At 41.4% G+C, this 21,306-nt stretch overlaps 1 protein-coding gene across 1 annotated transcript in view; it reads right to left on the bottom strand.

Annotated features, from left to right (window-relative positions):
• The window catches only part of ACAA2 (acetyl-CoA acyltransferase 2), a 46,657-nt gene that overhangs the window by 22,858 nt on the left and 2,493 nt on the right, over window positions 1-21,306 (bottom strand). The window contains exon 2 of the mRNA XM_029922639.1: window positions 12,357-12,523. Coding sequence (XP_029778499.1) covers window positions 12,357-12,523 — 167 coding nt within the window. The remainder of the gene's footprint in view (window positions 1-12,356; window positions 12,524-21,306) is intronic.

Here is a 21,306-nt window from a genome sequence, read left to right as displayed (position 1 = left end):
GTAATACCTGTGACCTTGAGGGCAGTATGGTGGTCAGAATAACGGTATGAGGCCCAGTCCACTGTGGTTTGAGAGGGTCTTTTTTCCAATTTTTGACCCAGGCTAAGTCCCCTAGTAAGAAGGGGTATACAGGGAGTCCTAAAGAGACTGGGGCCCTCTCTATGGCATGAAACTGTAACTCATTTAGAGTGGCCCCTAAAGCTTGACGTTGTTCTCTTTTATTCCCTTATCCCTTATTTGGTGTAGGTTCCCTGGGAGGCACCCTAGACATAGAGGGGGTCTCCCATATATTAGTTCAAAAGGGAGAAAGCTTGAGCTCCTGGTGTGTAACTGACATGCAGGAGGGCCAGGGGGGAACAGGTAAGTGGGGCTTGGGAAGTCTGACAGAACTTGGCTAAGGCTCCCTTGACAGTGTGACTTATCTGCTCTACTTTCCTTGAGCTTTGAGGCCTGTTTGTATAATGTCTGCCACAAACACAGGCCTGTTATTGCTGTGAATTTTGGTTGGTAAGCCGAACCCAGGGACACTTTCTTCATTTGCCCTCACTGTTGATGAGGCCCAGACTAGGGCATGCAATTCAGCCTGTTGTGCTGACCATTCTATGGGTAAGGTGCTGGCTTCTAGGACCTCATCTATGGTCATCACTGCACAATCTGCTTTTCGAGTGCCCCCTGTATGACAGCATGGGGGACTTTAACATGCAGTTCTTGTCCCAGGGTGACCTCATCTGCCACTTTCATGCCACTGGCTCCCTAAGACATGGCAGCCATCCTGCTGCAACTGGGTCCAGTTTTTTGACAGGTATGCCACTGGCTGCTGTCAGGGCCAACAGTCTGAGAGAATCCCAAGGGCAACCTTTCCCTTCTCGTACCCAAAGAGGTTATATGGCTTCTCTGTTTCGGGCAGGCCTAGGGCTGATGCTTGCCCTAGGATAGCCTTTATTGCTAGGAAGGCAGCGTTTGCCTCTTCTGTCCAGACAGGGGGTTCTCCATCTGGCCCTACCAAGAGATTACTGAGGGGTCTTGCTATTGCTGAGAATCCAGGAATCCAGATTTGGCAGAATCCTATAGCCCCCAGGAATTCTCAAAGCCCCCTCTTAGTTTGGGGCTGGGGTAGGGAGGTGATAACCTTCTTTCTCTCCGGACCCAGTGCTCTTTTTCCTTGGGTGAGGAGGAAGCCTAAGTTTCGGACTTGCTGTTGGCAGATCTGTGCCTTTTTCCATGAGACCCGATACCCTGAGTCTTACAGGAGTTGGAGGAGGGCCTCTGTGCCCTCTATACAGGTCTTTTGGGTATTGCTGGCAAGGAGGAAGTCATCTGTATACTGGAGAAGGGTGCAGCATGTGGCTTCCCTTGAAAAGCTGGCAAGGTCTCTGGCCAGTACCTCCCCAAAGAGGGTAGGCGAGTTTTTAAATCCCTGTGGGAGGTGCGTTCAAGTCAGTTGCATCTGACACCTGGTGTCTGGTTGCCAGCCTGGCAAACAAGGGTTGGCTCTGGAGGGGCCAAGTGGAGGCAGAAGAATGTATCCTTTAAGTTTAGGCAGATAAACCAGCTGGCAGAGCCTGGGATCCAGCTGAGGAGGGTGTATGGGTTTGGGACTACTGGGTGCAAGAAGACAGTCACTTTGTTGACAGCTCATAGGTATCAAACTGGTCAGTACCCTCCTCCCATTTTGACTGGCAAGAGCAGGGTGTTCCAGAGTGATTGGCATTCAACCAAAATGCCTGGTTCTTTGAGCCTGGCCAGGTGTTCTTGGCTGCCTGCCCTTGCCTCTTGTGGGAGGGTATATTGCCACCGTCTCTGCAGTTGAACTCCTGGGATTAACTCTACAATGACAGGGGCCTGGTTGTGGACAAGTCCAGGGGGGTTGTCCTCGACCCATACAGTGAGGAAGGCAGTCCTGAATTTGGGCAGGCCACTTGGCTGGGCCTGGGCACAGAACAGCCTCCATTCTTTCTTCTTAGTGTAGCCATTGCCATTATAAGGGGGCCTGATTCTTCTTGTCTTGGATCCAATCAGAGGCTGGTGCATCCCATTGGCTCAGCGGTTATTCGGGCCCCCAGCTTTGAGAATATATCCCAGCTGAGGAGAGGGCAGTGCACTCAGGCAGATAGAGGAACTCATGTTGTCCCGTGTGGCCCCCAAGTTCACACTGATGGGCTCAGCAGAAGGGCTGTTGCACTGTCTGTGTCCCTATGGCCCCAAGGATGGTTGTGGTCTTCTTGCTAAAGGGGGCCACAGGGAGGGAACCACAGAATATTCAGCACCCGTGTCAACCATAAGAGTCATAGTTTGGCCCCCTATTTTCATTTTGACTGTGGGCTCCCAGGGGCCAAGAAGTGAACCTGGTCCCCCTCAATCTGAATCTATTCCTGCTAGGCCTATGAGGTCTTTTCCATAGGTTTCTTCTGCATATCAGCTGGGTTTTGGGGATTTTCCCTGGTTGGGACATTCCTTCTTTCAATGTCCTTTCTCCTTGCAGTAGGTGCATTGATCCCTTGCTAAGGAGGTTCTGGGCCTCACCACTTTCGGTGACTGAACCTTCCCCATCCTTTTGTTGTGGCTCTTGTCGCTCAGGATCAAACAGGGTGTAAATGCGGTAAGCCTTGCATAGCCTCTCCTAATAATCCCCAGGGGATTCCCCTTCCTGCTGGGCATATTCATGGGCCTCTTACCCCTGCTCAGATCCCCCAGAGAGAGCCTCTTGGTACCGGCCAATGTGGACTGGCATTTGGAGAGTGCCTGTGCCTGGCCGAGGGTGCAATCTGGCTGCTGGTCCGGGGGAAGAGGATCTGCCGAGTCTGGAGGTGGTGGGGAGATCGAAGGTGGCAGAGTATCGGGAACGGGGGGGTTAGGCGCTGAGAGTCTCGGGGAGCACATAGTGGGGGCAAGATTGGTCCTTCCTCCAGATCACTGGTAAAAATTTGTGGAGGTCAGGACTTCTGCTGACCTTCCTTGAGCCACTTTGTCAAGGTGACTAAGACCTGTCCCTGTTTGTTGCAGGTAAATCGCAATCTCTAACCAGGAGTCAACATACAGGAACTAATCAGGGTGACCCTGGTCCCGAGTGACAACACACCAGCTGTGGCAGACCGTTGGGGCATCTCAGGTTCCCTCTGAGGGCCATCCTACACGAAAAGTTGGCCACTCCAGTTCACCTAGGGTCCTTAACTTGCCAGGGGTCATCTTAATTCCATACTCTCCTAAAAATCCCTTTCTGAAGTGCTTCATCATAGTTTTGAGAACTGTGCGTTTGTTCTGTCCTGACGCCATAATGCTCCCATGAGACGGAATCACAAAGACAGAGGGGTAGGGATCCCATTCTAACGAGGAGACCAGTCAGATGCCCATCTGGCCGTGTCTTGAAGGAACTTAGGTGACTCTTAGCCATAGCAGTCTCAGATTTGTGACTTAACACTGGAAACTATTTAGATGCTGCCATAGACTGTGTGTGGTTCACCACAGAATTGCAGATGGGACCACTCAGACTCCATGGACTTTTGGGGGACCTTAAGGTGCCCACCTGTGGAGCCACAGATCAGTCCCAACTGGAGGACCAGGTTGGGCTGCACACTCAACAGACAGACCAAATGTTAATACATTCCCTCTCTGGGAATCCCTGCCTGTGAAACCTTTAAAAGGTCTCCAGGAGGTGATAAGGCTCCCCTTCCACCCCGATGGGTGAATCTGGGTGGGTCTGATTGGGTCAGGGGCTCCAGGAGCCTTACCATTATCCAACGCTGGGCCTAGATCCTCAAATACCAAGTCTTCTTGATTCTGTTGGCAACAGTGGAGCGGGGCTGGCCTGAGGTGACCGAGCAGGAGACTGCCCAATACCAGGCAGGGTGCACCTTCTCTGTTGCAATTCCTTGTTTGATCACTGCCTTGCCATTTTCCCAAACTGCTGCCAACAATGGGCCAGGGCTGTTGGGTTTTCCGGTCAGGGAACCAAATGTTACAGAACTTGGTCTGGATCACTGGCAGAAGAACTAAGCAGCACTCGGAGATCTTGGAAGGCAGGAGGTTTATTTCACACTGGCAGACTCAGAGGAGATCACTCTCCAGAGGTCTGAGCCCTGAATGTAAGCACGGGGGACAATTTATAGTCTGTTACTTCCGTACTAGTGGCAATTCTGCGCACGCAGCAAGCAGGGCAGGAAGAACCCAGAAGGAGTCTTCAGGCAGGGACTGGAATTTCCCTAGCAGTCCTGTCTTATGACACAATTTCCCCCTATCTCTTTAGGTTAGGGATCCTGGATGGAAGCAGGAGCTCAGTTAATTAACATCAATTAATTAACCCACTGACTGAAAGTTTCATTTGTTGAGGGAAATAAAATTATTTTATAAATTAATGTCATCAAAAAGATGGTTAGTTAGTGAACAGTCTTTTGCTAGGGTTTTCTGTTGTGGAGTTACTTCTAAGACTCTCTATAATGCCCTGACTGGTAAAATAGGTGTTTTATAAAAATCAAGCAGTCCTCCGAGGTCATGGGAAAGAATATTAGGATAGGAGATAGGAGCTCTAATCTAGACTCCTGGCTAGCAGTGTGAACTCCCAGGTTTACTTAACTCTCAAGTTCCTCCTATGGGAAGTCATCTGCAAATGGATTTACATATGTCTCATTTGTAAATAAAAGGAGTTGGACTAGTTTTGATTGAGCTGTTAAATCCTAGCCTGAACGAATAAAGATAGTTTCTGGAGATTTTATCAATAGAGTATATACTTGTATACAAATTTTGAATAATGGGGTCCTACCTGATGCCTAAGAACCAGATGTCTTCTACTTTGGCCATTGTATTCCAGAAATTAAGTGACATTTTTTCTTTCTTCTTTTTCTTTTCTTGTGTGTGTGGGGGGATGGGGAGCAGGGGGAGTTGCATATTCTCTAAGTGGTCCCACGAAATGCTTTTAAGTCCCTTTAACACCAAGATTTGTAGGTAGGGGTGCCTGGGTAGCTCAGTCAGTTGAGTGTCCGACTTTGGCTCAGGTCATAATCTACCGGTTCTGGGGTTTGAGCCCTGCGTCGGGCTCTGTGCTGACAGCTCAGAGCCTAGAGCCTGTCTTCAGATTCTGTATTTCCCTCTCTCTCTGACCCTCCCCTCCTTGCGCTGTCTCTGTCTCTCAAAAGTAAATAAAAAACATAAAAAAAATAAAAAATAAAAAGATTTGTGGGAAGAGCGGAGTACAGGTGAAAGAACACTGAATTAGAAGTCAGGGGATCTGCATTCTAGCCCAGGATTGTTACAGATCACCCAGCTCAGCTCTTTGCAACTTCTCCGGAGGTTTCCTTATGTATTAAGAGAGGTTTGGAGTTCTACAAAATCTCTAGGGTTTCTTCTGGCTTTTTAACATTTCATATATCTTACTTAGAACTTACCTTTTTAAAAAAAAGTTCGTAACTATTCTTGTTTTATTTTTCAATTAAGGCATAACTGACATATAACGCTATATTAGTTTCAGGTATAAAAGCAAATGATTCAAGATTTGTATGTACTGCAAAATGGTTACCACAGTTAAGTCTAGTTAACATCTGTTACCATATGCAGTTACCAAAATTTTTTCTTGTGATGAGAACTGATGTCGGGCTGAGAGTGAAGAGTCCAGAAAGAATTCTTGAGACGTTTTTGGTGCAAAAAGGTGTTTTTTTGAAGGCACAGGGATAGGACCCACAGCCGGAAAGAGCTGCACTGGGGTTGTGAGGAGTGACTGACTATATACTTCTGGTTAGTGGGGGTCAAGGATAGTGTAAGTCTCTAAGGAATTTGGAAGCAAGGCTTCAAGGACTATGAGGGTCTAGCTGTTGTTAAGATAAGGTTCTTTACTACAGTCTAGTTAAACATTAGTCTTGAGACCCTTTAGATGGACATCAGGGGGCCACATGTTTGAAAGATGATTGCTAACATATATCCCGGGGGGGAGGGTGTTTACGATTATCAGAGAAAAGTAACAGCAACAAGAGCACAGCTACAGTAAAACATGAAAGGAAGTCCTTGAAGAAGCTGTAGGCCTCAGGAATTCTGCCTGGAGACTAAGAGCTGTAGCAGAATTGGCCTTTGTTCATTTTTCTCCCAACAAGGACTTTAATACTTACTCTCTTAGCAACTTTCAGATATGCAGTACGGTATTACTAACTATAGTCCTCATGCTGTTCATTATATCCTCAAGACTTATTTTATAGCTGGAAGTTTATTTATACCTTTTGAACTCCAGAGCTCATTTAATTCTTCCTTATAAGAAAGCTATTTTCATATATTAGAATTTCTTAGGACACAATGCATATGTAGAAGTTCAAAAGACAGTCGATTCTCATTATTCATACATTCCGTACTTGGAAATTCAACTACTTGTTAAAATGTATTCCCCAAAATCAATACCCATGGCACTTTTGTGGTTATTTCCAGACATGTACATGGTGGAGGGAAATTTTAGTTGCCTAATGTAATACACTTTCCCAGCTGAGGATGAATGAGGGGGACACTCAGCCTTCTTGTCTTAGCTCTCATGTCCTATATAAATGTCCTTTCTGCTGTTTATTTAGTGCCAAGTGCTTTGTTTGTTTGTATTTTTGTGGTTTCTATTGGTGACTGTGTTGTCCAAAATACCCCAAGCATGGAGCTGAAGTGTTGTCTAGTGTGCCTAAGTGGAAGATGACAGGGAAAAAATACGTGTTAGAGAAAATTTAATCAGGCATTAGTTATAGCACTGCTGGCCAAGAGTTTTATGTTAATGAAGCCATAATATATATTAAGATGTCTTTAAATAGCAACACGCATAAAAGTCAGTATTGATTTGACAAAAATACTGTGATCACAGAGGCTTGCAAGAACCTAAGCCTGTATTTCCCCTAGGAGCAGTGGCTCAGGAGTTACTCACTAGGTGTTCCTGGGGATGGTACAGAACATAAGGACTGTGGACAATGACAACTGATTGCATTATGAGCAGCTGTATGCCAAAAAATTAAGTAACTTAGATGAAAGGGACAATTCTAAGAAAGATACAAACTACTGAAACTGGCTCAAGAAGAAACAAGCAATATAGACCTATCACAACAAGAGAAGAATTAATTGGTAATCAAAAAACTACCCACAAAGAGAAGAAAACTCCAGACTGGCTTCATCTCTGAAGGTTACCAAACATTTAAAGAAGAAATAACACAGACTATTCACAAACTCCTAAACATAGAAGAGGAAGAACCATTGTCCAACTCATTTTATGAAGCCAGTATTAACCTGAGAGCAAAACTAGATGAAGACATCTCACAAAGACTATAGGCCAATATCTTTTATAAATATGGATATAAAAATACTCAACAGGGGCGCCTGGGTGGCTTAGTCAATTAAATATCTGACTCTTGATTTTTGGCTCAGCTCATGATCTAACAATCCTGAGACTGAGCTCTGTGTTGGAGGTCCACAGGAGCATGGAGCCTGTTTAAGATTCTCTCTCTCTGCTTTCTCTCTCTCTGTCTCCCTGTCTCTCTGCCCATCCCTCATGTGTGTGTATTCTTTCTCTTTCTCTCAAAAACAAAAAAAGAAATCCTCAGCAAAGTAAGAGCAAATAGCAGCACGTTCATACAAAACGAATAATACACCATGCCCACACGGGATTTAACCCAGGAATGCAGGTATGTCATCTGAAAATCAATTATATATCACATCATATCAACAGAAGATAAAATGATACGATCACCTCAACTGACCCAGAAAAAGGTATCTGACAATATCTAACACCCTTTCATATAAAAACACTTATTAAGCTAAAAATAGAAGGGAACTTCCCCAACCTGATAAAGTGCATTTACAAAAAATCCACATCTACCATCATATTTAATGGTGAAAGCCTGGCTGCATTCCCCATAGCATCAGGAAGGAGACAAGGATATCCACTTTTTGTCACTTCTGTTCAACCCTGGAGGTTCTAGAAAGGGCAATTAGGCAAGAAAAAGACATAAAAGAAATCCAGATTAAAGGGAAGAAGTTAAACTATCTCTACTCCCAGATGACATGATGTTACATATAAAAATCCTAAGGAATTAACTTGAAAAACTATTAAAATAAATGGATTCGGCAATCCTGGTACAAGATCAATATACAAAAATCAATTATATTTCTATACGCTTAAAAATGAACAATCTGAAATGAAATGAGAAGACAATTCCATTCAAAATAGTCCAAAAAATAAAATACTATGAATCAATTTAACAAAAGAAGTACAAAACAAGTCTAAAAGCTATAAAATATTGAAATATTAAAGAAGATTTATACAAATGGAAAACCATCCTATGCTCATTAACATTACTGAGATGGTGAGACTCCTCCAATTGACACAGAATCACCACAATCCCTATCAGAACCCCAGTTCACTTCTTTGTAGAAACGGACAGATTCTAAAATCCACATCAAATTGCAAGACCCAGAATAGCCAAAACAATTTTAAAAAAGAAGAACTAAGACTCAGGTTCCCTGTTTCCAAAACTTACTATAAAGAAATGGTAATCAACAGAAGATAAAACATAAAAAGGATAGGCATGCAGATCAAAGGAACAGAACAGAAAGTCCAAAAATAAAATCACGGATCTATGGCCAACTGATGTACTTCATTATTTTTTTAAATTTTGTAAACAAGAAGTTTTAATTATATAACTTTCTATGTATCTCCAGGGTATTTCATGTTAATTTTCTAAGTGAAGGACAGTATGGGCACATATTTTTTCAGCCCAAACCTCACATTATTTTTATTTTATAAAAAAAAAAAATTCTATGTGGGATGCCTGGATGGCTTGGTAGGTTAAGTATCTGACACCTGATTTCAGCTCAGGTCATGACCTCAGAATTCTTGAGTTCAAACCCCACGTCTGTCAGCACAGAGCCTGCTTAGGATTCTCTCTCTCCCCTCTCTTTGTCCCTACCTGCTAGTGCTCTCTCTCTAAATAAAGAAACTTAAGAAAATTAATAGAGTTCTATCTGAATATAGTTGACATACATCACATTAGTTTCAGGCATACAACACAATGATTTATACATTATGCTGTGCTTGCCAGAAGTATAGCTACCATCTGTCACAATAAAATGCGATCATAATCCCACAGACTGCATTCCTTAAGCTGTACCTTTTATTCCCATGATTTACTCATTCCATAACTGGAAGTTTGTATCTCCGACTCCCATTCACCCATTTTTGCCCATTTCCCTGTAGCAACCATCAGTTTGTTGTAGTTATAGGTCTGATTCTGTTTTTTTGTTTACTTACTCACTTGTTTTTTAGATTCCACATATGAGTAAAATCATATGGTATTTGTCTTTCTCACTCTGATTTATTTCACTTACATAATACCCTCTAGGTCCATCCACATTGTCTCAAACAGCGCAATCTCTTCCTTTTTATGACTGCATAATATTCCATTGCATGCACACACCCCTCACATCTTTCTTATCCATTTGTTTATTGATGGACACCCAGGGTGCATCTGTATCTTGATTAATGTAAATACTGCAGCAGTAAACACAGGGGAGCATGTATCTTTTTGAATTACTGTTTTCATTTTCTTTGGTTATATTACCCAGCAGTGGAATTACTGGATTATATGGTAGTTCTATTTTTAAAAAATTTTTTAACGTTTATTTATTTTTGAGAGAAAGAGAGACAGAGCACGAGCAGGGGAAGAACAGAGAGAGAGGGAGACACAGAATCCGAAGCAGGCTCCAGGCTCTGAGCTGTCAGCACAGAGCTTGACGTGGGCCTCAAACTCATGAACCACAAGATCATGACCTGAGCTGAAGTTGGACACTTAGCCAACTGAGCCACCCATCCAAGTGCCCGGTAGTTCTATTTTCAATATTTTAACCTCCATACTGTTTTCCACAGTGGCTGTATCAATTTACATTCCCACCAACAGTGTATGAGGGTTTCTTTTCCTTCGTATCCTCACCAACACTGGTTACTTCTTGTGTGTTTTATTTTAGCCTTTCTGACAGGCATGAAGTGCTATCTTACTGTGGTTTTCATTTACATTTCCCTGATGATTAGTGATACTGAACATCTTTGCATGTGTCCGTTGGCCATCTGGATGTCTTCTATGGAAAAAAGTCTACTCAGGTCCTCTGCTCATTTTTTAATTAGATCGTTTGTTATTTTGGTGTTGAGTTGTTTAAGTTCTTAATATATTTTGGATATTATCCCATTATCAGATACATCATTTGCAAATATCTTCTCCCATTCCATAGATTGTCTTTTTGTTTTGTTGATGATTTCCTTTGCTGTGCAAAAGCTTTTCATTTTGATGTAGTCCCAATAGTTCATTTTTGCTTTTGTTTCACTTGCCTTTGAAAATGTATCTAGAAAAAAGCTGCTATGACCAATGTCAGAGAAATTACTGCTTGTATTCTCTTCCAGGGTCTTTATGGCTTCATGTCTCACATTTAGGTCTTTAATCCATTTTCAGTTTATTTTTGGGTGTGAGGTGAGAAAATGGCCCAGTTTCATTCTTTTACATGTATCTGTCCAGTTTTCCCAGCACCATTTACTGAAGAGACCATCTTTTCCCCATTGTATATTTCTGCCTTTGTCATTAATTGATATGGTCAACTGATTTTTAATAAGAGTGCCAAGATCAATGGAGGACATAAGAGTCCTTTTAACAAATGGTTCTGGGACAGCTGGATAGCTACATGCAAAAGAATGAAGTTGTACCTCTATCTCAGAACAAATACGATAATTAAACAAAAATGAATCAACCTAAATATAAGAGCAAAAACTAAAAATCTGTCCGAGGAAACAACAGGGGTATATCTTCATAATCATGCATTTGGAAATGGATTCTTAGATATGACACCAAAAACATGAGTAATAATAACAAAAAAACTGAATTTCATCAAAATTAAAAACTTTCATATTTCAAAGGACACTATCAAGCCTACTTCAGATGGAATAAAAGACAACTTCAAATGGAATTTGAATATAAAAGGTAACTTTCAATGGAATAAAAGACAACTTATCATATATCTGATAAAGGACCTGTATCCTGAATATGTAAAGAACTCTTACAATTCAATAATAATAAAAAAACAATTATAAATGGAAAAAGGATTTGAATAGACATTTCTCCAAGAAGAATATGGAAATAGACCATAAGCATATGAAATGATGTTAAACATCATTAGTCATCAGGGAAAGGCAAATTAAAACCAGAGTAAGCTATTATTTCACACCCACTAGGATGGTTATAATCAAAAAGTCAGATAATAACAAGCATTGACAAGGCTGTGGAAGAAATGGAACCTTCACACATTGTAATAGGATTGTAAAATTTTCCAGCTGCTTTGGAAAACAGTCTGAAAGTTCCTGAAATAATTAGACATAGAGATATCATATAACCTAGCAAATCCACTCCTAAGTATATTACCCAAGAAAAATGAAAACCTATGTCTACATAAAAACTTGTATATGACATTCAAAGTAGCAGTATGCAGAACAACCAAAGTGCAGAAACAACCCAAATGTTTATCAACTGAATAATGGAAAAGCAAAATGCAGTATTCCATACAATGGAGCAGTATTCTACCACAAAAGTGAACTAAGTCCTCTACCCTCCACTGCAAGCAAAACCTGTTCTTGGTAGAAGCAAAATCTCTTGAGTCATGGCTCTAGAGCTGAGGGTGGAAACAGAGGCACACCTGTTTCGGAGCCTTATCCCCGCCCCAAGAGCCGCGCCCTTGGCGAAGGGGGCCAGAGCCGCCCCAGGCTTCTCAGCCTGCCTCTGCTGTACGGAACAAGCACTTTCCGCGCGGGCAGAGCAGGGACAGGGCCTCGGCGCTCTCAGCAGCAGTGCCCTCCATGTAGTGCCTCTGCCAAACCAATGACGCTGGGAAAAAAGGAGCCCTCTCACCTCTTGGCCACACTATGAGGGAATACACAGCTTTCATTATCTGCAGATGAATGGCCTATTCTGTATACCATAACTTAGAAAGACAGAAGGTCAAGGAATTTCTTATCTCCCACAACAAATACTGACCAAGCTCCTATGATTTAAGAAATCAGAGGAGACGCCTTGTGTTGACTGGGTTTTCTACCCTCCTTAGTCGGTACAGAGAGAACCAAGTAACTTGAGATGAGTCAAGGGAATGAATCTAATATTTAAGAAAAAATGAAATATAACCCCAATTAACAGATAGATCGCTTCCAGATTATATGTGGCTTTGAATTATATATGCCATTGCTTCTGGAGTCAAAGGACTACTTAAGTCATAAATACTTTTAACTATTATTATCATCAAGTTCACCAGTGAGACATGTTAAAGACACTATTTTTTAACAACATAGAGCAACCAGAATGAATACCTCCCTTCTGCCTACTAACCTGTATGACATTGCCTACAATGACACTATCAATGGTCTCAGGTGAGACCTTGCCCGCAGACAAAGCAGCCTTGGCAGCAAATTCCGTCAAGTCAGTAGCCGTGAAGTCTTTCAGAAGACCTCCGTAAGCTCCAAAGGGCGTTCGCTTAGCAGCAACGATGAAGACACCTATTGCAATGAGGAGAGATTTGTGAGCAGTGATAAATTAGCCAGTGTCCGTAACACGCTTCGAATGATCTCACTGTGAAATCTTAGTATATAAGGTACCGTTTTCAATCAGGTAACTAAACATTTTTGTCACATAATAATACATAGAATAGGTCACCCTCATGGAAGCAGTCTTTTTTTTAAATTTTTTAAATATTTTATTTATTTTTGATACAGAGAGAGACAGAGCATGAAAGGGGGAGGGGCAGAGAGAGAAGGAGACACAGACTGGAAGCAGGCTCCAGGCTCTGAACTAGCTGTCAGCACAGAGCCTGACGCGGGGCTCAAACCCACGAAGGTGAGATCTGACCTGAGCCGAAGTCAGAGGCTTAACCAACTGAGCCACCCAGGTGCCCCAGAAGCAGTTTTAAGGGTTATCAGTTTAAGTAATACCTACATGCTGGCACCAAGCATTATACAGCACACTGGAACATGAATCCATTTTGGATTCTTAGCCTCTGGTGATTTATAATGCTAGAAACATTTGTTTAAAACTGAAATGCTTCTTTGATGTGCTGAAGTATGTTGCCCAGTCATAGCATCAAAGAATCTCTAAACTAGAAATTCTCTCTGAGGTGTGAGGCCAACCATTCACCCCACAGGAAATTCCTGACAAGAGACAGAAAAAAGACAATTCCTCTGCTAGAAAACGGTCAGTAAGGAGACATCCTCCACTGTGTGAATGGACAACCTGAAGTTTGACTTTTTCCTCCTACTCAACTGGCTCATCTTACCAAGTCGTCTGTCCATTAATCTCAGTTCTACCCAACTGCATCTCAAATCAGAAAAATAGTTTCTAGAATTTATGATGCTTTGAATGTAAATTATATATGCCTTTCCTTTTGGAGCCACAGAATGACTCGTTACAAATTTCAAATCACACTAACTACTATCTTTTACCCTTAGAATAAACTGGGCAAAAGAGAACACCTTCTACATGGGTAGCCCCTCCAGATCTGGAGGCCACTAACCTGTAAAATATCCCGGATCTAAAGACTCCTTTCCTAAGTAAATAAAAAGCATCCTTCCATACTTCTTTATTTGACATTAGTTCTCGCTGCTTTCTTCTAAAGACATTCTAGTTTGCCAATATCCTATTAAAATGTACTACTTAGAATACAACAGAATTTCCTGCATTTGATCACACCACAAAGAATACAAGGGAATTATCTATACATGTATTCATGTAAACTAGGACTATCAATTTATGGTATCACTATTAGTCCAACTGATGTCCTTGTGCAAATAAAAAAAAAATTGCTCTTTCCCAAGACATTCTACTAGCACCTCTACCCTCCACCTCTCCTGTATGGTTACATACGCCTCCGATGATGTGAAGTGAGGACACTAGAGTTGGGTGATGCAAAACTTGCACATCAGGAATAGTTTCATCACACGAACACTTATTAGGCACTGACTAAGCACTAGACACTTTATCACTTTTCATATACTATCTAATCTTCCCAACAATCCTACAAGGTAAACATTACAGAGGTGCATACAGGTGGCACTTACTATGTGACAGGCCTCATGCTTGGCACTTTGTATACACTAGTTCCCTCCAAAACAATCTGTGTTCACATTTCCACATCTTGCCAAGAAATTATGGGGCTTTTAACAATGGGCTTGTGCCAAGATATTAACCTGTAACTGAGACCATACAAACATTATACCCTTCTTGGTATTTAAGTACAATGCTCCTGTTTATGATGACATCCTTCCATGAAACAAACTAAACTTATCCTAAAAAAAAACTTCACCTTCTCCTTTCATTGCTACTTTGAGAAACCTACAGTCTGAAAGAATGTTAGGAGGAACATATGCAACTATAATTTAGAACAGATCCAATTAGTTCTTTACAGATAGAATATTCAGATATTTACAAGACCATAAATATTAGTTTTGTTCTGATTATTCTGTGCCACTATACCTTCCTGAATTTTTGCAATGTCTTCTAATCCTTATTGCTTAACAGTCTCAACTGTTTGTTTTTTGGGGTTTTTTTTGTTTTTTTTTTTTTTTTTGAGAGAGAGCACAAGCAAGCCCACGTAGGGGAAAGGCAGAGGGAGAGAGAGAAAGAATCCCAAGCAGCCTCCAAGCAGAGCCCGATGTAAGGCTCAATCTCAAGACTGTGAGATCATGACCTTAGCCAAAATCAAGAGTCAGATGCTTAACCAAATGAGCCAATAGGCACCCCTCTACCTACTTTTATACTGGTGTTTTTCATTTTTCTTCCCCCTTCCCATGTCTTCTTCCTAATTTCATTACAGCCTGCATGTGGTCATGGCCTAGTATGCTATCTGACCAACTCTCCTGTAAATAACAGTGGCAATATAGAATAATGACTACCTGAAGGCCTTGGAGAATGAACAAAACTGGGCAGATGTGGAGAAGATATGGAAGAAAGGAACAGTGAGTGTTCAACCTGTTTATAGCCTTTGACTTGAAGGCAAGCAGTCCTCACACTATGTGAATGGCTAGAACTCAGAAACTCACAATCTCACTGGCTTGATGATTCAGGGAACTGAGTTCATGGCAACCACAGACACTGGTAAATGAGAATGAATCTGGGAAAGGAGAGGACCGCAGGGGGAGTGTAAATCATACTTATAAACTCTGCCTAATTATCTGTCTGGCCCCTCAACCATGCATCTATACCTTAGCTAAGGCTAAGTGAGATTTGAGCTATTGCCCTCTATAGGGGACACAGAGTTTCCTGTTTGAATCCAGCCAAATCAACTGCCTGCAAAAATAAATAGCTGACCAAACAATCAATAAATCAACACACGTGGGAAGGACATAATAGTATTCACCCTCTATAATGTTTCATGCATTATGCAATGTCTACGCTACAATCCAAGAGTAATGCACATATGAAGTGAGAAAATATGATTCATTCTCAAGAGAAAAGACAATCAACAGAGACCAACCCCAAGATGACCCAAATGTTAGAATTAACAGACAAGGGGGCACCTGGGTGGCTCAGTCGGTTAAGCCTCCGACTTTGGCTCAGGTCAGATCTCATGTTCATGGGTTCAAGCCCCACGTCGGGCTCTGTGTGGACAGCTAGCTCAGAGCCTGGAGCCTGCTTCCAGTTCTGTGTCTCCTTCTCTCTCTGCCCCTCCCCCTCTCATGCTCTGTCTATCAAAAATAAATAAAAACATTAAAAAAAATTTAGAATTAACAGACAAGGATTTTAAAGTGGCTATCTATCATAACTGTGCTCAAGGATATAAAGGAAAATATGCTCATAATACAGGATAGGTCATCTTGGCAAAAAAAAAAAAGAGAGAGAGAGAGAGAGAGAAACTATAAAAAATTCAAAATGGAAATTCTAAAACTGAAAAATATATGAAATAAAAAAATCCACTGAATGGGCTCAACAGAAGAATGGAAATGAAAGAAGAAAGATTCAGGGCACCTAGGTGGCTCAGTTGGTTAAGTGTTGAGTCATGATCTCACAGTACATGAGTTCAAGCCCACCCCATATCAGGATCCGTGGTGACAGCTCAGAACCTGGAGACTGCTTCCAATTCTGTGTCTCCCCCTCCTCTCTGACCCTCCCCTGCTGTCACTCTGTCTCTTTCTCGCTCACAAATAAATGAACATTAAAAAGTAATAATTAAAAAAAAAGGAAAGAAGAAAGATCCAGTGACTTTGAAGATAGGTAAGTACAAATTATCCAACCCGAAGAACAGAAAAAGCAACAAATGGTCAGAACCTCAAAGTCTGATAAAGGAACAAAGGCAATTCAATGAAATAAGGGTAGTCTTTTGAGCAAATGGCACTGGAAGAACTGGACATCCACATGCAAAAAAACAAAAGAAAATCAAACCAGACACGGCCTTAACCTTTTCACAAAAATTAACTCAAAATGGATCGTGGACTTGGGGCACCTGGGTGCCTTAGTCCATTAAGCATACATTTCTTGGTTTGGGCTCAGGTCATGATCTCACAGATCATGGGATCAAGCCCTGCGTCTGGCTCTGGGTCCCCTCCCCTGCTTGTGTGTGTGTATGCATGTGTTCTCTCTCAAAATGAATAAACATATTTAAAAATGGATCATAGACTTAAATGTAAAATGCAGAACTATAAAACTTCTAGAAGATAATACCGAATAAAATCTATGTGCCCTTAGGCTTGGTGATAACTTTTCTTGAGTGTTTATTATTTATTTTAAAACTGAGAGAGAGTTCATGTGCACATGTATGTGCAAGCATGCCGTTGGGAGGGGAACAGAGACACAAGGAGAGAGAGAATCCCAAGCAAGCTCTGTCCTGGAGCACAAAGCCTGACTACAGGCTCCAAAGGAGGCTTGATCTCAAAAACTGTGACATCATGACCTGAGCTGAAATCAAGTGTCAGACGCGTAACTGACTGAGCCACTCAGGTGCCCTGTAACTTTTTAAATACAACACCAAAACTCTGATTCATGAAAGAAAAATGTGATTAAATTGAACATCATTAGAATTAAAAACTTCTGCTCTGCGAAAGACACATTAAAGAAAAATGAAAAGAACATGCTACAAACTGGGAGTGAATATTTACAACACACTTATCTAATAAAGGACTGGTATCCAAAATACACAAATAAGTCTTAAAATGCAACAATAGGAAAGCCAACAACCCAATTAAAAAGTGGGTAAAAAATCCTTACAGAGGAGGGGCAAGATGGTGGAGAAGAAGGGAGCTCTGTAATTTTGGCCAGCCTGCATCCATCAAACTGAGAAAGGATGAAGCCACAATACTCTGATCTGCAAGAGTGGGAGGAAAACACTGAGTCCACATAGAAGACAGCCTCATAGGTGCCTGAGTGAGTGTGAACTGGAAAAATAAAAAGGGCAGGGGGCTGGAGGTAAGAGGGGAGGGAGCCCCTCCGCAGCACGGAGCCGGGGAGAGTGTGCAGAGCCCCAGAAAGATGAGGGGAAGAGAAAGAGGCTGAAAACGCTCATAGAGCTGTCTCTAGAGAAGAGAAAAACCTCAACCCCTATTGGAGAGGGATACTATCATCCCATACATAACCACTGGGTGCGGGGAGAGAAATTCGTCCCCATTAGATGGTGCATTTTTCCTTGGGTGTGGCAGCAGCAGCATGCTGATTCCAGGCAGTGCCAGGAGAAAACTGCTCCCTGACTCCCACTACTCGATCCCTGGCTAGGAAGCTGCCCGCCAGCAGAAGTACATCTCATCTTGGGCAGTAGCATTAAAGTGCACGGACTAGGATTTGGAAACGAGGCGGGGCTTGGAAAATACAACTTGGCCTGCCCAAGGCACAGGGAGATTGGACTCAAAAGAGTAGCTTGCAACACTTGATTCAAGAAGGGCTTGGGGTGCCGCCATTCTCCCTGCAACTACCAAGGCGGGGCCTCAGAAAGCAGCCATGGGACCTAATTACACCAAACGATGCCCATCTCCATGGGAAAGCTGCCATTGTTTTTTCTTCTTTTCTCCTTCTCCCCTCTGGGGTCCAGGAAAGGCCAACATTGATGCACTGATGTGATTAGACCAACTCTTGCCATCCAGATATATTTTCCCTTATCTCATTCTTATCTCTCCCCTACACTGATTTTACACTTTTTGACTGTCCTCTGTCTCTTGTTGTTTCTGTCCCTCCCTTTTCCTTTTCTCTTTTCTCTCTTCTCCCTTCTGGTTTGTTTGATTTATCTGTGCGTTTGTGTGCTTTTGTTCCCTGTGTAATTGTCTGTTTTCTTTTCCAGGGCCATCTCAAGAAACAAGCCAAAGTACACATAGTGGAGAGTCCCAAATATCACTGAATAGGGAAATAAAATAACCAAAGGCACAACAAGAGAAACCAAGAGACACCACCAAAAGAACATTTCCTGAATGGGCAGGCCTTGGACTGTCAATGAGCCTCCTTTAATAGAGCAGAATGCATAACGAACTTTTAAAACTGACAAGAGACAGAACACTAGCCAAAATGATGAAACAAAAGAACTCTCCTCTAAAGAAATTCCAGGAAGAAGTCACAGCCACAGAACTGCTCAAAACAGATCTAAACAACATAACTGAACAAGAATTTAAACACTTGTCATAAAATTAATCACTGGGCTTGAAAAAAAGCATAGAAGTCATCAGAGAAGCTGTTGATACAAAGACTAGGGACCTTCAAAATAGCTGTGACGAGTTAAAAAAAAAAAGGCTATAAATGAGGTGCATAATAAAATGGAGGCGGCCACTGCACGGACTAAAGAAGGAGAGAGGAGAATAGGTGAATTAGAAGACAGAGTTATAGAAAAAGAGAAAGCTGAAAAAAAGAGAGAGAAATTGATCCAGGAGCACAAAAAAAGAATTCGAGACCTGAGTGATCATCAATCAAATGGAATAATATCTGAATCACAGGAATTCCTGCAGAAGAAGAAGAAAGAGAAAAAGGTCCTGAAGGGGTGCTTGATCAAATTATAGCCAAGAACTTCCCCAATTTGGGGAAGTATTTAGCCACTGAAATCCAAGAGGCACAGAGAACTCCCCTAAGACGTAACCTAAATTGACTTTCAGCATGACATATCATAGTGAAACTGGCAAAATCTAAAGACAAAGAGAGAATTCTGAAAGCAGCTAGGGATAAAAGGGCCCTAACATACAAAGGGAAGCCTATCAGAGTGGATACAGACCTATCTAATGAAACTTGGCAGGCCAGGAATGAATGGCAGGAAATCTTCAATGTGATGAACAGAAAAAATATGCAGCCAAGAATCCTTTATACAGTAAGCCTATCATTCAAAATAAGAGAGAGAAAGGTTTTCCCATGTAAAGAAAAATTTAGAGAATTCATCACCACCAAACCAGCCCTGTAAGAAATCCTAAGAGGGACTCTATGAGGGAAATGTTGCAAAGAATACAAGGTACCAGAGACACCACTACAAGCATGAACCCTACAGAGAACACAATGAATCTAAACCCATATTTTTCAATAATAACACTGATGTAAATGGATTGAATGCTCCAATCAAACGACACAGGGTAGCAGAATGGATAAAAAACAAAAAAACAAAATCCATCTATTTACTGTCTACAAGAGACTCATTTTAGACCTGAAGACACCTTCAGATTGAAAGTAAGGGGATGGAGAAATATCTGTCATGTGACTGGAAGTCAAAAGAAAGCCGGAGTACCCATACTTATATCAAACAAACTGGACTTTAAAGTAAAGGCAGTAACAAAAGATGAAGAACATTATATAATAATTACAGGGTCTCTCCATCAGGAAGAGCTAGCAAAAACATCTATGTACCGAATTTGGGAGAACCCAAATACATAAAACAATTAATCACAAACAGAAACAATCTTATTGCTAAGAATGTGCTAATTGTAGGGGATTTTAATACTCCACTGACTGCAATGGATAGATCAACCAGACAGAAAATCACTAAAGAAACAATGTACCTGAACGACACATTGGAACAGATGGAATTGATAGATATATTTAGAACTCTGCATCCTGAAGCTAGGAAATTCACCTTCTTCTCAAGTGCACATGGCACATTATCCAAGATAGATCACATAGTGGGTCATAAAGCAGCCTTCCATAAATATAAACAAATTGAGATCATACCATGCACACTTTCAGATCACAATGCTATGAAACTTGAAATCAATCACAGGAAAAAGTCTGGAAAACCTCCAAAAACATAGAGGTTAAAAATCTCCATACTAAAGAATGATTGAGCCAATCAAGCAATTAGAGAAGAAATTAAAAAATAAATGGACACAAATGAAAATGAAAATACAACAATCCAAACTTTCTGGGTTGCAGCAAAGGCAGTCCTAAGAGGAAAGTATATTGGAATCCAGGCCTATTTCACGAAACTAGAAAAAGTGCAAATTCAAAATCTAACAGAACATCTAAAGGAACTAGAAGGAGAGCAGCAAAAGCACCCCAAACCCAACTGAAGAAGAGAAATAATAACAATCAGGGCAGAAATAAACAATATAGAATTAAAAAAAAAACCAGTTGAACAGATCAATGAAATCAAGAGTTGGTTTTTTGAAAAAATAAACAAAATTTAAAAACCTCTAGCCAGACCCCTCAGAAAAAAAAGAGAGAACACCCAAATAGACAAAATCATGAACAAAAATGTATCTATTACAACCAATCCCTCAGAAATACAAGCAATCATACGGAATTACTATGAAAAATTATATGCCAACCAACTGGACAACCTAGAAGAAATGGAAAAATTCCTAAACACACATGCAGAAGAATGAAACTAGACCACTTTCCTACACCATACACAAAAATAAACTCAAAATGGCTGAAGGACCTGAACGTGAGACAGGAAACCATCAACACCCTAGAGGAGAAAGAAGCAAACGACCTCTTTGACTTCAGCCACAGTAATTTCTCTCTTGACATATCTCCAAAGTCAAAGGAATCAAAAGCAAAAAATGAACTATTGGGACCTCATCAAGATAAAAAGCTTCTGCACTGCAAAGGAAACAATCAACAAAACTAAAAGGTGACCAATGGAATGGGAAAAGATACTTGCAAATGACATACCAGATAAAGGGCTAGTATTCAAAATCTACAAGGCACTCACCAACCTCCACACCTGAAAAACAAATAATCCAGTGAAGAAATGGGCAGAAGACATGAATAGACACTTCTCCAAAGAGGACATCCAGATGGCCAACAGGCACATGAAACGATGCTCAGTGTCACTCATCATCAGGGAAACACAAATCAAAACCACACTGAGATACCACCTCATGCTGGTCAGAGTGGA

The sequence above is a fragment of the Suricata suricatta genome, chromosome 14 (genome assembly GCF_006229205.1).
Source record: "Suricata suricatta isolate VVHF042 chromosome 14, meerkat_22Aug2017_6uvM2_HiC, whole genome shotgun sequence".
Taxonomy (NCBI): Eukaryota; Metazoa; Chordata; class Mammalia; order Carnivora; family Herpestidae; genus Suricata; species Suricata suricatta.
This window is presented reverse-complemented; position numbering and strand designations above follow the sequence as displayed.